This window comes from Vipera ursinii, assembly GCF_947247035.1.
Source record: "Vipera ursinii genome assembly, chromosome: Z".
Classification (NCBI taxonomy): domain Eukaryota; kingdom Metazoa; phylum Chordata; class Lepidosauria; order Squamata; family Viperidae; genus Vipera; species Vipera ursinii.
Window position 1 is genome coordinate 37,491,792 of NC_139517.1, and position 17,921 is coordinate 37,509,712.

Consider the following 17,921-nt stretch of genomic DNA (forward strand, 5'->3'; position numbering starts at 1 on the left):
TGAAGAAAATATTAAACAGCTTTTAGGTAACTAGAAAAAAATTACAGATCAAAACTATCTCCTTTTTTCCTGATTGCCAGTGCATAAGTTTTATAATGCATCTATACCTGTGGTGGTGAACTTATGGCACGCGTGCCACAGGTGGCACGCAGAGCCCTCTCTGTGGGCACGCGCACCATCGGCCCAGTCCTAGGCCTTCAGCTGGGTTTTATAAAGCCTTTTCACTTTAGGCCTCTGCCTCCGTGTGCAAAAAAAAAAGTTCAATCAATCAATTTCAACTTCTCGTGGGGAAAAAAAGATATTGCAAAGTTGGAATTGATTGATTGGACTTTTTAGTCCCACCCAGGCTGCCGTTACCACCGCAGCCATGCCCACCCAATGGGCCACGCCCACCCAATGGGCCACACCCACCCGGCACCCAATGATATATAAGTGGGTTTTGGGTTGCAGTTTGGGCACTCGGTCTCTAAAAGGTTCGCCATCACTGATCTATACCATGTCTGATTGGATTCAATTCTAGCCCTGGATTAACATTGTTCAAGCTATTAGTGATCACTCTGTATTTCCTCTGAATATCATGATATGTTACAGACTATGATCCTGTTCAGACAACATAGAAACCATTCTCCCTGAAAACCCAAGTATGTAGCCTAGAGATTGTGGTAGAATCTCCAGCTAAGTTGAGGGAGATGTTAAGAGGGGGCTGAGCTTAGAATCCTTGCACTGCAGAAAGCAGCACAGGCCTGATCTTTCCCAGAATCCCTGAAGCCTTATGTGACCGTTCCCAAGGGAATATAACTAGTCTGGTGAGATTTTTGTAATAGGTGATTAATAATAAAACTTCTGTTTGTGACTATTCATGAGTACTTCTGATTGCTTGCGCCTGACACAGATACATCAAGACCAGGGGTTCACAATTTTTTGGCTGGTGAACAAACTTGGAATTTTGAATGCTTGGGTTGGGTCATGGGATTATCATGGAGAGGACATGCTTACTGATAGGATGATTTCCATATCGGACAAGCTAGTTACAAAACAAACAATCTAACAATAAATCAGGAAAGATAATACAAATGGAGATGTCTATTGACACCCTGGCATTCATGGGCATCATCTAGAGCTGTGATGGTGAACCTATGACGTGTGATACACTATGGCATTATTATGGATGGCACTCTGGTATTTACTCCAGCATTCATCAACACCAATAATTATTCTCAAAAGCATGGCCTGTTCTTATATAATTTTCAGATGTTCTAGAGCAGACATGTCAAACTTGCAACATCATGTGACATCGTGTAACGTATTAGCCCTTTTTCTCCATTGCTGGCAATGGGGTGGGTGCGGTTTCCTGTTGACGCATCTGGCCCGTGGGCCAGCAGTTTGACACCCCTGTTTGAGACGCTGCATGGTAATGGGGTGTGCTCTTGTGTGGCCAAACCCTGCAGTAATTGTGAGAGGGCTATGCTCTTTCATGGCCTCTAGAATGTCTGGAAACTGTATGAGAATGGACATGCTTTTATGTAGTTTTCAGAGGTTGCAGAGACTGCAGAAGAGCATTGTCCAGAGCCACTTCAACAATGAAGGCCTCGTGTGAATATAGCAGCCTAGGGTAGTTCGCAGGTGTCTGTTAACAGAAAGAGGACATCACCTTAAGTTTTGCATGTGGAGCAGATCCTGTGGACCACTGGGTTACAGGGGCAACCATGTCATTCCCTAAAGCACTTGCACCTTGAGAAACAGTATGAGTCAGCCCTTTTGAATGGCAGAGGTAATACTTGGACTGAAGTTGAGACCCAGACCCAAGTGCTGCTTGTGTGCCATTGAATGAACAATAGGATGGTCTAGTCTAGTGTGTGGGTGGGAGAAAGAGAAATTGAGTTCTTTTGTTTGTTTGTTTTGGGTGAGTGTGTGATATATTAGCAGAGTCAAATTAAGCAGTAAAAATGAATGTCTTGCCAAAAATTTTATTTTTGTTTCAAATGATACCTATACTCAAAAAGGATTCAAATTTGGAGGAGTGGCAGAAAGGTATTAATAAATTTGTTTGGGCAGGGAAAAAGCCACGAGTTAAATTTAAAATAATGCAAGATACACATGAAAGAGGTGGTCTTAAAATGCCCAATTTTAAATTATATTATGAGGCTGCTGCTTTATCATCAATAAGTGATTGGTTCAATTTAACACAAGGGAGATTATTAAATCTTGAGGGTTATGATTTGTTATTTGGTTGGCATGCATATTTATTGTATGATAAGAAAGTGGATAATGTGTTTAAAATACATATATTAAGGTATGCTCTGTTGCGAGTATGGAAAAAATATAGACATAAGTTAAATTATAAGATACCAATCTGGGCAATACCTAAACATGCAATAGAAAATATAAATGTTGGATTTAAACATGATGAGACCACATATAAAGAAATTTTAAGATTAGAAAGGAATGTATGGCAATTAAAGCCATATAATATTTTAAAAGAAGAAAAGATTGTGCAAACCTGGTTTCAGTATGGGCAGTTACAAGCAAGATGGAAAGAAGATCAGAAAGTTGGCTTTTCGATAACTGATGGAAATTTGGTAAAACAAATTAGAGATCAAGGTCAAGCACATATAAGAAGGATATATAATGCACTGATAGAAATTGATTCAGAAACGGAACTTGTTAAAGATTGTATGATAAAGTGGGCCCAGAATTTTCAGGAGGTTATAACAATGGATACCTGGGAAAAGATTTGGGTTAGAAACGTAAAATTTACACAGGCCCAAAATTTAAGAGGGAATTTTTATAAAATGTTTTATAGGTGGCACTTAGACCCTAAAAAATGAGCAACTATGTATCCGAACTGCCAGCCCAAATGTTGGAGTTGTGGTTGTGAGGATGCAACGTATTTTCACATATGGTGGACTTGTAAAAAAGTCAAAGCTTTTTGGATTAAAATTTGGTGGAATATGCAAAAGATATTTAAGAAAAAAATAAGGTTTTCTCCGCAGTTGTTTTTGTTGGGTATTATTACAGACCTTACTGTTACAGATACTAAGTTGATGTTGAATTTAATTACGGCAGCAAGACTTTTAGTAGCACAATATTGGAAGAAAGAGGAACTGCCGACTATAGAAGAGTGGACTTTGAAAGTTTCTAATCTGGCGGAAATGGCAAAGATCTCAGCATATTTTAAAGAACTTTCGCAACAGAGATATATTGTGGAATGGAGAAGATGGATTGAATATATTCAGAATAAATATGGGACTAAAAAGTTTCATTTAGCATTTGAATAAGTAGTGGTTTTATATGACATATTATTAGTTATTTGTTATTTGTTAGTAATATAGTTATGACTATGGAGAGTTAAAGTGCAATAGAATTTAATGTTTTATTTTTGTTGTTAGCATGTTTTAGCTTAAGTTTGTGAGTTTATACCCTGTATTCGGCTCTGGGAAGTCGGGGGGGGGGGGGGGGAAGGGGAGGGGAGGGGGGAGGGGAGGGGGGAGGGAGTTTTTTTCTTTTTAAAAAAATGTACTGTAAAACTTTTCAATAAAAAAAATTAAGCATTTTCAGAAGTAATCCTTAGCTTTCTCCAAACTGAAAGCATCAGTTTTGGTCCTTGAATGACAGTGGGGGGAAAAATGAATCCCAAACTTGCAGCCTCAACCACACCTTACAGAGCTTCAGTAGATCATTAACCCTATATGTAGTCTTTAGGCTAAAAATACTTGCTGAATCTGTTTTAGATAGCATAAATGGATTTTGGATCATTATTTTTCTCAACTTTGCTATTTAGTCTAATTTTCATAAACATGAGCTCACGGAAATCTTGAGAAATCTCAGAAAAAAATGTTCACATAATTTGAGTACATACTTGAAAGTACAGGTGATACAAAAGTTAGTGTTAAAAATGTACTTTTCATTTTTATGTACTTTTCTCAAAATGCAACAGACAGATAATCCCATAAGTTGAATGAGACAGAGCCTTGAAGATTACCTAGATTTGAAGTGTCATTTCCTGGTAACAGCACATGATCTAATTGGTATTCAGTTTTATGATAGCAGCAGCTTTGCCACCAATGTGTCTTCATCTTCTTTTGAAGCAGGCAAAGGGGCCTAAAATTGTTATGGTCTATCAAGCTGGGTACAGGAACCCAATCTCCTTGTGAGTCTATCATTTTTGCCAAGGATTTAGTTGCATTATAAAATGACATATCTGAAGAGGCAATTTTGTCTAAGAGAAGGAATGAGGGAAAAAACAAAATCATAATTGAGTCCATACATCATGCTAAACCATGGTTTAATAATGAACAAATTATAGTTGGTTGGGTTCTTACCAACCCAACCTAACCCAAACATATTATGATTTAGTTAATATTATGAGTTGTAGAATTCTTTTCTCATGCTACCTTGTCACTTTCTGGGCTTAAAACATATATTGCTATCTGCCTATTTTGTAAGGCTTTGAGATAATCTGATACAATATTAGTTTTTCCCATTAGTGGATAGTGGCTTATTATTTGCAGAATATATAGATCTTCAGGTACTGTTGGATAACAACCACCAGTGCAACTCACCACTGTTTGTGCTGTTTGGAAGTTCTGGAAAGTTTTTCCTGAATCATAGAATCATAGGGCTGAAAGGGACTTTGGAGGTCTTATAGTCCAACCCCCTGCCCAAGGCAAATGGCTGCCCAATCTTTTCTCAAAAACCTCCAGCAATGGAGCATCCACAAATCTGGGAGGCAAGTTAATTATTCTTACAGGAAATTTTTCTTTAGTTCCACGTGGATCTCTTTTTAAGCAGCTTGTACCTGTTGCCTCTTGTCCTGTCCTCAGGTGTTTTCAGGAACAAGTCACCCCCCTCTTCTCTGTGCAGCCCCTCATGTCACCCTTAGTCCTTCTCTTCAGTAGACTAGACATACCTAGTTCCCTTAATTGTTCATCATACAGTTTAGCTTCCAGACCCCTTACAATCTTTGTTACTCTTCACTCTACTTTCTTTTTCTCTTTCTTTCTTTCTTTCTTTCTTTCTTTCTTTCTTTCTTTCTTTCTTTCTTTCTTTCTTTCTTTCTCTCTCTCTCTCCCTCTTTCCTTTCCTTTCCTTTCCTTTCCTTTCCTTTCCTTTCCTTTCCTTTCCTTTCCTTTCCTTTCCTTTCCTTTCCTTTCCTTTCTTGTATTATAGTGATCAGAACTGGATGCAGCATTCTAAGTGTGGCCTCACTAGTCAATATAAAGCTATACTATCACTTCTGATGATATTTCACTATAATGATAGTGACTCTGCTGGCTCATACTTAAGTGATGGTCCACTAAGACACCTAATCCTTTTCACAGTTACTACTGTTGAGTCAAGTATTGCCTGTTCTATACCTTTGCATCTGATTTTTCCTGCCTAAGTGCAGGACTTTATTTTTCTCACCACTAAATTGCATCTTGCTGCATTTTATAGTTTATAGTTATAGTTTATTTGATTTATATACCGCCCTTTTCCTTGGTAGGGACTCAGGGCGGTTCACAGGGCATATATAAAAAGAAAGACAATACAAAAATTAAAAAAAGGATTAAACCCATGCCCAATTAAAAACAGTAATACAAATTTAAAAAACAATTAAAAACCCATAATCCCCCATCAGGCCAGACCAGCTAATTCGAACAGGTGGGTCTTCAGGCCCCGACGGAAAGTTCGGAGGTCTGGTGCCATCCGGAGCTCCACCGGCAGTTGATTCCATAAAGCCGGAGCACCCACAGAGAAGGCCCTCCCCCTGGGGGCCACCAGTCGACATTCCCTGACTGGCGGCACCCTGAGGAGGCCCTCTCTGTGGGAACGCACAGGGCGGAGGGGAGTCGATGCCGGCAGCAGGTGGTCCCTGAGGTATCCCGGACCCATGCCATGTAGGGCCTTAAAGATCGTAACCAACACCTTGAACCTCACCCGAAAGACAACTGGTAACCAATGCAGCTCGCGGAGCAAAGGTGTAACATGGGAGTACCGGGAAACTCCCAAGACAACTCTCGCGGCCGCATTCTGTACCAGTTGGAGCCTCCGAGTGGTCTTCAAGGGAAGCCCCATGTAGAGAGCATTACAGTAGTCAAGGCGAGAGGTCACGAGCGCATGAGTGACCGTACACAGGGCATCCCGGTTCAGATAGGGCCGCAACTGGCGCACCAGGCGAACCTGGGCGAAAGCCCCCCTAGTCACGGCCACTATATGATCTTCCAGGGTAAGCCGTGAATCTAGGAGGACTCCCAAGTTGCGAGCCCTATCCACGGGGGGTAAGAGCTCACCCCCCATAGAAAGAGATGGAACATTTTGAATGTCCCGGGATGCCGGAATGCACAGCCACTCAGTCTTGTCAGGGTTGAGTTGAAGTCTGTTCCTCCCCATCCAGACCCGAACCGCCTCCAGGCAACGGGACATCACGGCGAGGGCATCACTGGGGTGGTTTGGGGTCGAAAAGAAAAGTTGGGTATCATCGGCATACTGATGATACCCAACTCCAAAACCACGAATGATCTCACCCAGCGGTTTCATATAGATGTTGAACAGGAGAGGCGAGAGAACCGACCCCTGAGGAACTCCACAAACGAGAGACCTAGGGGCCGATCTCTGCCCCCCTGCCAACACCGACTGCGAGCGTCCCAGGAGATAGGAGGAGAACCACTGAAGAACTGTGCCTCCCACTCCCAATCCCCTGAGACGCCGCAGCAAGATACCATGGTCGATGGTATCGAAAGCCGCTGAGAGGTCTAATAGGACTAGGACAGAGGAATATCCCCTATCCCGCGCCCTCCAGAGATCATTCACCAGAGCGACCAATGCCGTCTCCGTGCTGTACCCGGGCCTGAAACCCGATTGGTAGGGGTCCAGATAATCCGCTTCATCCAGGACTAGAGGGAGCTGATGCGCCACCACACTCTCAACAACCTTCGCAAGAAAGCGAAGGTTGGAGACTGGACGAAAGTTGTTCAAAACGGCTGGGTCCAGGGCAGGCTTCTTGAGGAGAGGTCTCACCACCGCCTCCTTCAAGACGGTGGGGAAATAACCCTCACTCAAAGAAGCAGATATAACCGCCTGGAGCCAGCCTCGTGTCCTCTCCCTAGCTGCATAAACCATTTCTTGGATAACATAGTTCTATAACTTCTGAAATGTTAAGAGTCTGATATTAACAAGTCAAGGACTTCTAGTCTGCAGTCTGTATCACACTGACCAACCCAGCATCATAAGTTAATCAGAGATTCAGTTAAAAAGACAAACTAAGGATATGGAAGTACAAGTAGCTCTCTACTTAACACCGGTCTCTTAGCAGCCATTCAGTGTTATGAATGTTTGAATGTCTGAATGTTTTACATCCCTTGTCATAGCTGATACTTTTAAAAGGTTTTTTAAAAAACAAAACAAAAAATGATGAAGAATCTAATATTGTACACACCGGTACTTCCCATTTTCCTTCATTGCCCAAAATATCTTCGCAAAATGTCCCTTTGGTGATTGGTTAATGGGTGTGTGTGTCCTTACCCAAAGAAAAATCACTTTTACCTGATTTGGAGCAATTTACCCAATTAGCAATTTACAAATGTTGTTGTTGTTATTAGTTGTGAAGTTGTGTCCGACCCATCGTGACCCCATGGACAATGTTCCTCCAGTCCTTCCTGTCCTCTACCATCTTCTGGAGTCCATTTAAGCTCACGCCTACTGCTTCAGTGACTCCATCCAGCCACCTCATTCTCTGTCGCCCCCTTCTTCTATTGTCTTCAACCTTTCCCAGCATTAGGCTCTTCTCCAATGAGTCCTTCCTTCTCATTAGGTGGCCAAAGTATTTGAGTTTCAACTTCAGGATCTGGCCTTCCAAAGAGCAGTCAGTGTTCATCTCCTCAAGGACTGACCGGGTTTGATCGCCTTGCAGTCCAAGGAACTCGCAGGAGTCTTCTCCAGCACCATAGTTCAAAGGCCTCAATTCTTTGGCGCTCAGCCTTTCTTATGGTCCAACTTTCACTGCCATACATTGCAACTGGGAAGACCTACGCACTTTTGTTGACAGGGTGATGTCTCTGCTTTTTAGTGTGCTGTCTAGATTTGCCATGGCTTTCCTCCCCAGGAGCAAGCGTCTTTTAATTTCTTGGCTGCAGTCCCCATCTGCGGTGATCTTGGAGCCCAGGAAAATAAAATCTGTCACTACCTCCATTTCTTCCCCATCTATTTGCCAGGAATTGATAGGGCCAGATGCCATGATTTTCGTTTTCTTAATGTTAAGTTTCAACCCAACCTTTGCACTCTCCTTCTTCACCTGCAACAAGAGGCTCTTTAGTTCCTCTTCACTTTCTGCCATTAGAGTGTTATCATCTGCACATCTTAGGTTGTTGATATTTCTCCCAGCAATCTTAATTCCAGCTTTTGATTCATCTAGCCCTGCCTTTCTCATGATGTGCTCTGCATATAAGGTAAATAGGCAGGGTGACAGTATACAGCCTTGCCGGACTCCTTTCCAAATTTTGAACCAGTCAGTGGTTCTGTGTCCAATTCTCACTGTTGCTTCTTGACCCGCATATTGGTTTCTCTTACATTAGTTACTATCTTTAATTCCACATTTTATTTTGCATCATCTTTTTGGGTTGAGTTAGTTTAAAAAATGTATGACACTGTATTTACAATTTCTGTAGTAAGATAACCCCGCTTCATTCCCGTCCCTGGGAAGTTTGCTTAATTGGAAGAATAATATTCAACTGTCCGCTGCCCAGCAAACTTTAAGTAAAAAAATTAAAATCTTAATTTTTCTTACCTTTGCCTATGCTTAAACGGTGCTCCGTACAAGCTGCAAAAAAGATCTCTAGCTAAACTCAGTCTTTGGCTTATAGAAATGCAGAAGTTAAATGCGCAGGGGAATTAGGGAGGTTTCTCTAAATTATGCTTGCATCAGAATGGTTTCGTTTTGCTTTCTTATTCTTCTTTTAAGGAAGCTGACAAATCTTATACATTTTTTTTGTTCTTAGAAAATGTTGCGCTGTTCTACCTTAAACTTACCTGGAAGTAAGATTCGCTGAAATTAACAAGCTTACTTTTGAGTAGCTGCTTGTTAACACTGTCTGATCATGAGACGGGGCGGCTGGTGATGGGAGTGACTTGCTCGGGAAAGGGCGGGAATTGTTAGAGAAGGAGTTGTTCCTGTCATCGGTAACGCTGTTTCTTAAATTGAGAAATTCCATCGGTGGAAAATGGAAAATATTGCATCGACTGGCTTTCCCCAAGTATAGTACACCCCTTTCGCTGTCAGGCAGACAGCTGTTGGAGATATGCACTATTTTTTGTTCGTTTTTTAATGTGGCAAGAAGAGCAGTAAATCATTGGACAGAAAGCGATTTCCAAATCCCCCGCCCAGCCCTGGGATGATTCATAGAGTGCCCCAAAGGAACACATTTAAAGGAATGTTCAAATACTCGGAAATTCTGGGAGTTGAAGTCTACATATTCGCTAAGATCGAAAAACACAGATTTAAAATAATAGAATGAGAAGAATTACTTTGAATAGGTGGATATTTCTTCCTTACCACCGTTTTGTTCTCATCACGGAACCCTTTTTATCTGAACTCTTACATTTACTGTGTGGTCTCAATCCGGGTGGCTGTCGTTTTTATATATTATCTCAAGCACCAAACTTTCAGCAGCTTCAAGCTTTTGCCAAGTTCTTTCCTGATAAAATGGCAGGAACTAATGTCCAAATGTATGTATTAGGGAAAAAACAGCATTTTCAAGAGTACTTTGCAAGTAAAAGAAACCTCTTTGTCTTTCATTCTATGTATGTATCTACAGCCCTTTACAAGTTGCCCCAGTTGTAAGATTTTGGACAGTGTACAACCAAGGGGGGGAAAATAACGAAAACAAGATTGGGATTAGAAAAGACGATTTCATGGAGAGACAGCAGAAAAGAGAGTTTGCTGGGCATGTTTATGTTGTGATTAAATACAACTATTGCAAACTTGAGGGAACAGCAGTTAGACATGAAATGAAATGGTGCACTTTTTTTGTTGGGTCTCAGATTGGCTTGCCAGGCAAAAGTACTAACCTTGGTTTACAGCTTAATATTTGGCCTGGGATGTTAGTTACTGATATGGAGCCTGGATTTTCCTTTATATTATTACTATGCCATGATTTTTGACAAGCAATTTCCAGGAAATGAAACAGATTCTTACTTAGAACAATTGTGGTTATTTCTACCACAATAGACATGTTTTTACTATAATAGTAAATTTAGTAAATAATTTAGTAAATTTAGTAAATTTAATTTAGTAAATTTAGACTATAATTCAGTCTAAATTGTGAAAAAAAATTGCTATACTGTAATAAAGATTTTTTTCTTCATCAGGACATAAATGGCATAATAGGGCTTTTGCTGCTTATAATACTGATCAGGGAGCCACATTTTGGTACTCATTTATGCACCTAAAGCTATTCCCTTAAAGGTTATCGAATTTGTTTGAAGCAACTGTTCCATTTTGGTTCATGAAATAAATAACATTATAAGGCATATTATTTATAACAGGGACAAACATTCTTTGAGTAGATGGAGCCAAACTTATTTCCTGATAGTGGAAAGATTGTGGTGGTTGGGGTCAAGAAGTTTCCTTCCCCCCCTCCCCTCCCGTTGTTTCTGGGGAGGTTTTAGAGATTCTTTGGTGTTTAAAACTACTGCAAGCCTTTTATATGTATCCCATCTCACAACTTTGAGAAATATTTGGCCAGAATAATTACAAAATTAAAAAAGAGAAGTGTATGTCAGAGACAATAATAGCTGCGTCACAGCTGTAAATCCAAGATTTGTGGAATAGGACTTGAACAAAAAAAATTCACTTTTTTTAAAAAATGTAATTAAAATTCTATACTCAAGTGCATTGACTGCATATCTTTCTTGACTTGATTACTATGAAGGGATCAGAGGAGGATTCTTGCATATAAATACTTTAGCATTGGATTTACACAGAACAGAGAATAACTGTGCATAGATTTCATAGTGTGTGGGACACTTCCTTTAATTCTCATTGTTTTATCCAAATTTATGGCAGGGATGCTTCTAGGCATTCTTTGAGATGATGATAAGTCTCTCTTCTTTCCTCTCCCTCTTTCTCTAGTAAGAGTATCAGATTTTTATTGAAATGTTCAAGAAATTGCTTTTCCTTAAGTTTCAAGAAAATTCTGCATTTGAAAAGTGAGTGAAAACATATTTATAGTTGAGTGCAGTTCCTCCATAATGAAGTTGAGCCTAGCCAAAGTCATATCTTTGGTGATTCCTTTCTGTAATCCTTTAAAATTGAATAGGTTAAACTAATAAAAAAATAATTTCATAATAGTGTCACTGATCTAAATCTAATTCAGTCAATTTTTCTGATGGACAATGTGATCCCTCATTAAGAGATCTTCATAACACTAAGTTATACCAATTCTCAAGAGGAGAAAAACGGCCCTGAATAAGGGGAGATTTTAGGAAAAAAATCTTCCCTTTGCTAGCCATATTCATGGTTACTATTAAGAGTAATTCTAATGGATAGTCCTTTTTTAAATTCACATTCTACCATGGCTAGCAAGTTTCAGCATTGAAAAAAGGGATGCAGTGTCACTGTGGCTTAATGATGCTGGAACTAGCAGCCAGAAATGGTCAGCACTCCGGTGATTTGAGCCTGGTTCAGTGGGACAGAATGAACTCCCATCACTTGATCCCTAGCTCCTGTCCACCAGGCAGTTCGATACTGTGAGTAGATAATTAGGTACCACTTTGATAGGGAAAACCTAATTGCTTTCATGTGTGCTAAGAATGGAAGTCAGCATTGGACTTGGTCAGTTGTGAGGCACTGCAACACAAGGCGAATGAGGTGAGATCAATTGGAGGAGCCCCAAAGAGCCAACAACCTGATTGCTGCTAGTTAATTGGGGCAAAGCTAGTTCTCCTTCTCTGCTGCACCTAGGGTAGATGCGCAAGCACCAAACAGAATGAACTAGCAATCTAGGCTGTTGCGACTGCATTGTGTATCTAGCATGTATTGTGTGTCTAGCATGTATAGATTTCCCTGAGACTGTTTGCCATACGCTAAATAAATAATAAGCATTGAAAATGCTGCCTTCATGAGCAGCACTACAGAAATATAACCCTGGGAAAATCACTTCAAAGGTTGAGGGCTGTATCTCAATTCAGAACTTGACAACTCTTGAACCAGATGATCCAATCCAACAGCCTAGAAAAAAAGCAAAATTTCTGTCTGTATCCAGAAGAACTCTAATGTGGCATACATATTTGAAAATATTATTGGTGATGCTGACATGAATTGGGGAAAGTGTCATAGCAGTGTGTCCTGTGGTGTCCACCACTGCTCTTTCAGGTATCATGTCAGCTAGAACCATATCATTGTCATTTCTTCTATTATGCTCTTGATCCTAAGATGCCCAGCAAGTGTTACATGACATCTGATTCCTGTAAATTGTCACTAGGGATGGATGGAGCTTAGCCAAAGCATTAGCGAGCTGTTTGGACACAAGTGCTTTTATGTAGAGCATCTCTGATCAACCTATGGTCTCAAGTTCCAGAAATGGAGTCAGATGAACACAAGACATGGAAACAATGCACATTCATGCAAAAAGTAATTTTTTGTTGAACCTGGATCTTTAGAAATATGGGGAATGAAGTATAAACCTTGAAACAGTTGGTCACTTTTCAAGACTTTGAAATCTTGAAAATTAAAATACAATTCAGACCAGAAACTTTTTCTGTTAGGGTTTATGGATAAAGGACTGGAAAAATATTTTACTTTTACATGTATTAGGAGCATGACTTTTATATGCTCAGCCCTGGAAAGACACTGCAATACCTACGATATAGAAATGGTTAGTAAAGATGATGGAACTTAGCAATTATGGCTAAGAGGTTAGCGGCCCTTGTGAACCCAAAGGTGCTTTTTCAACAGGTAACTGGACTTTGTTTTTCTTTGAAGATGTTTCACTTCTCATTCAAGAAGCTTCTTCAGCTCTGATTGGATGGTGGGGAATGGAAGGATTTATATTTCTTGCAGACCGCTGGTCATTTGCATTTTTTAAAAGCAGATATGTCAAACTCGCAACGTCATGTGACATCACGCAACGAATCTGGACTGTTTTGCCATTGCCAGCAATGGGGTGGGCGCGGCTTCTGTGTGACATGTCTGGCCCGCAGGCTGGCAGTTTGTTGAGGCCACTTTGAGGTTTATCTGTATCTTCAATTCACCTGAGTGGTGCAGCTACCTATCTCGATGGCTACCCATGCATCCTTGTGCACATCCCCCCCACCCAGCAGCAGCCACATATCTGTCCGCCAGCCTGTTTGAGAGGTGCCTAGGACTTGCAATTTCCCCACTGACTGCTTTTTGGAAGCTGTTGTCACTTAACAGTTGTCACTTAACAGTGGCAATGGGGAGTACTGGGATTGAAATTGCTAAGATATGCAGTCATGTCACATTGTGCATTATAACTGCATCACTTAGTGAAAGAAATTCCAGACCCAATTGCCATGGTAAGGACTATCTAAAAATACAAGTCCATATAGACAAATTCATGGTGGATTCAGTAATTGTTGAGCATAAAGCAGAGAGAATGAGTGCTGATTGGCTGCTCAGTGCTCAGCTAGTGGCTGATTTAAATTGAGCAATGGATGAAGTTGCAATGAGAACTCCAGGACCTCCATGTTGAATGTGCGCAATGAGAGCTCCAGGACCTTCATGTTGAATGTGCCTTCAGTCTGCAGGTGAGGATAAAATGTGCAAAATGGGGCAAGGGGCATGAATTGAAGATGCAAAGGAATTTCAGAGATCACTGTAAGCCTCAAGCTTTAAGAAATTGGATGATAGTCTGCAAATATTTTTTTTTCTTGCTATGCATTTTTTCAAATATTCCCAACTAATATTGAGAAGGGAAAAAAACTTCCACAATGTTGCAATCAGCTTATTAGCTAACACAACAAAAACCCCACAATATTGTAGCAATATAAAAAATATTTTGCAATTGTATTTTCATAAATATACTCATGTTATGCAACAGGAAGCAAATAGTTCCATATTTTTGTTTTCAGAAAGCACTTTAGTTATAAATGTATAGACTCAAAGAATGTATATTCAAGATATTAAAATGAGTTTTATACCATGTATGAAAAGATCTTATTGAAACAATGATCACATTTCATTTTTCAATACCGCAACCAATTTTGGTCATCATACTACAAAAAAGATGTTGAGACCTGGGAAAAAGTTCAGAGAAGAGCAGCTAAAATGATCAAAGGCTTGGAGACTATAACATATGAAGAATGTCTGCAGGACTTGGATTTGGCTAGTCTAAAGAAAAGAAGAAACAGGCAACATGATATCAGTATTCCAGTATTTGAGGGGCTGCCACAAAGAAGAGGGAGTCAAGCTATTCTCCAAAGCAGCAGAGGGCAAGACAAGAAACAATGGATGGAAACTGATCAAAGAGAGAAGCAACCTGGAATTAAGGAGAAACTTCCTAGCAGTGAGGACAATTAACCAGTGGAATGGCTTACCTTCAGAAATTGTGCGTGCTCCATCACAGGAGGTTTTTAAAAAAACACTACAGTCACTTGTCTGAAATTGTACAGGTTCTCCTACTCGAGCGGTGCAGCTGAACTAGAAGACCTCTAAGGTTCTGTTGTTCTGTTCTATTCTGTTCTGTTCCGTTCTGTTCTATTCATTTATGGGTATTTTCAGATTAGGCCTCTGTCTTTGATCCAGGAGAAAATTATTCCGAATGGGTGGATCACTTTTTATTTAAAATGTTTTTCTCCAAAATACATCCTATATTTTTTAATTATTACCAAAGCATAACATCCAGATAGTATGAATTTCTAATTTCATGCAAATTTACAACTGTTTAGATGATGTCAATTTATACTTTTGACATACATTTTAGCCCTATCTTTCATAATTAAACCTACAAATTCACTTCCTTGCTATTAGCTTAGAATTCTTTTATCACAATCCTACTATTTATATTGCATTTCCTTGATTTTTGTTCTGTCATAAGTCAGTCTTCTGCACAGATGAGAGTACATAAAAGTGATTGGGCCATGCAGAGACCCAAGAGTGAAGGACTATCTGTTTAATGTAAAGTTTGGATACTTTACACTCTAGGGCAGTGGTGACGAACCTATGGCATGTGTGCCGCAGGTGGCATGCAGAGCCCTCTCTGTGTGCACACGCGCCGTTGCCCCAGTCCTAGGCCTTCAGCTGGGTTTTATAAAACCTTTTCGCTTTAGGCCTCCGCTGCCGTGTGCAAGAAAAAAAAGTTTCAATCAATCAACTTCAACTTCTCATGGAGAAAAAAAGATCTTGCAAAGTTGGAGTTGATTGATTGAACTTTTTAGTCCCACCCAGTCTGCCGTTACCACTGCAGCCATGCCCACTCAATGAGCCATGCCCACCCAATGGGCCACGCCCACCTGGCACCTGACAATACATAAGTGGGTTTTGGGTTGCCGTTTGGGCACTTGGTCTCAAAAAGGTTCGCCATCACTGCTCTAGGGCAAAGAAGTGCCTACATCAGTGGTCAATGGGTATTGCCCTGCCACAATCCCTCAGGGATCCCTTCCAGCTGCTGACAGAATAGTTGATGAAGCACACTGCATTTGCCAGAGGATTCTGCTGGAAAACACTACCTTAAAACTGAAATAGCTCAGGCTGATTTAAATCTGACCCACAAGGACAGGGCAGAATAAAGAGAGTGTAGTGAAATCACTATATCCAAAATACCTAGCTACCAATTTCAGTGTGTTAACAAACTTGGGTTTAAACTGGTTTTAACTGAATGCAATAACTGAACCATGGTTTATGGATTAGTTTTCTGTGAGAACTAGGTCATAATAGTTTTTTCAACAAAACATGTTTGAAACAAAGTATGCCTTACAACAGTGTAGAAATCCAGCCTAATTCCCATAGTCTAACACATAGAGAATACAGAACAGGCATGTCAAACTGCTGGCCCTGTGGGCTGGATGCATCACGCTGAAACCGCACCCATTGCCAGCAATGGGGAAAAAGTCCCAATAACGTTGCACGACACGTGACATCGCGAGTTTGATATGCCTGATATAGAAGGTTGCAGAAAACTGATTTATAGTTTATTTCTGTATCTTCAAGAGAAGCCCAGGCCCTCACCACTTTTTGCTATTTTAGCATATAAAAATATGAATTTATTTCACACATATAATTATCAACCCAGCTTATAAGAAGAACCTGTATATAGTGATTAGTTATCCAGACTGTAGAGTGGAGGAAATATCAGTCTTTTATGCTGGCTGAGAAATCCTGAGAGTTGATGTATACGCATCTTACAATGACTTGGATTGAGAAACAATGATCTACAGACCTAGTCCACATTTATATATATATATATATAATTAGAATTTTTAACATAACATAAATCATTCAGTAATTGTAAACAGTATGTTGTCTGGGTAACATTTATAAAACAATCCTTAATAATTAATTTCTATGATCTATATTTCATATGCTAATTTCATTTGATTTCCCCTTTCCCCAAAGTATCTTTCTTTGCAAAACATTAGATTAAGACAAATTCTCATTATTTTAATTAACAATTAAGTAGTTTCAATAATTCTATTTGTCATTTTAGTTGCCTTATCGTAAATCCTGTTACCGTGTTTATTTCAGCTTATTTCTCCCCCCAAATTCTAAATATTCTTACTAGTGACATTCTTTTCAACAGTTAACTATATTTACATTGATGGATTTAATTCTGTTTTTCCCATATAAGCCCTCTCATGCTTTTATATTTCTTAATCAATAAGTAAAAAGGTAAAAAGAGAAAAGAGGAGAGAGACAAAAAAGAAGAAAAAGAAAGAAAAAGAAAAAAGAGAAAGGGAAACAAGAGCACTGAAATACAAAAAATAACATACAACTTAAAATATGTATCCCTCCTAATTTAATATAATGTATTCCCTCAATTTCTTATTCTTTTTGACCGTAGCTAAGAATGTATTTAATCTATTTAAACTTTAAGCATTCTATTCAATAGTTCTAATCATCTAATCCTTTAACTCTCATTCAAAACACATTTTTTATGCTTTTCTTGTCGTCAATTTAAATAACTAAAACATTTGCTTTTGTTTAAATCATTTCAACTTTTTTTTAACAGAAAGAAAAAAAACATATTATCTTAGTTAAGAAAAAAGAAAGAAAAAAATTCATCCCTCTAATCTATTTCAAAGTTTTTCCACTTCTTTAGCCATATTCAAACAAATGTTTCTTTTTTAATTATTCTTTCTGATAATTTCCATCATCTATTTTCTGGATTTCTATTTTAGTCTTTTTTCTCTGGCCGTTGCCTTTCTTAATCAGTATGCTTTGCTACATCATTTGTTTCCCTGTAAGGATTTTTTTCTCATTCTTTTCCTTATCTTCAAAGTTGCTTGGACATGTTGAAGTATTTCCCATTTGGATTAATTCATGATTTTTATTTTATATGGTTCCATCTTCAAGTCTCTATCCTCAGAATTATGTTCAGCCATCTCTACTGTATTTTCCTGGGAAATTTCTTGGAGTGAAATTAAGTTGAAAATAAGTTGATTCATACTCTCAAGGTTATTCTGGATTTCTTTGTAGTTTAAAGTCATTGTCCTTTGAAATTTTTGCCGCTTATCAAATGTTTCCTTTTGTGAAGTGTTCACTTTATACAGTTTCATCTTTAAGTCTCTATCCTCAGAATTTTGTTCAATCACCTCTACTGTATTTTTCTGGGAAATTTCTTGGAGTGAAATTAAGTTGGAAATAAGTTGATTCATGCTCTGAAGGTTATTCTAGATTTCTTTGTAGTTTAAAGTCATTGTCCTTTGAAATTGTTGCTGCTTATCATATGTTTTCTTTTCTAAAGTATTCATTGCTTCAGTTTTGTTAC

General features: G+C 39.2%; 1 protein-coding gene across 1 annotated transcript in view; it reads right to left on the reverse strand.

The window, feature by feature from the left end:
- Positions 1-17,921, reverse strand: part of GSDMA (gasdermin A) — a 46,586-nt gene that overhangs the window by 18,390 nt on the left and 10,275 nt on the right. The window contains exon 2 of the mRNA XM_083377242.1: positions 3,983-4,219. Coding sequence (XP_083233368.1) covers positions 3,983-4,219 — 237 coding nt within the window. The remainder of the gene's footprint in view (positions 1-3,982; positions 4,220-17,921) is intronic.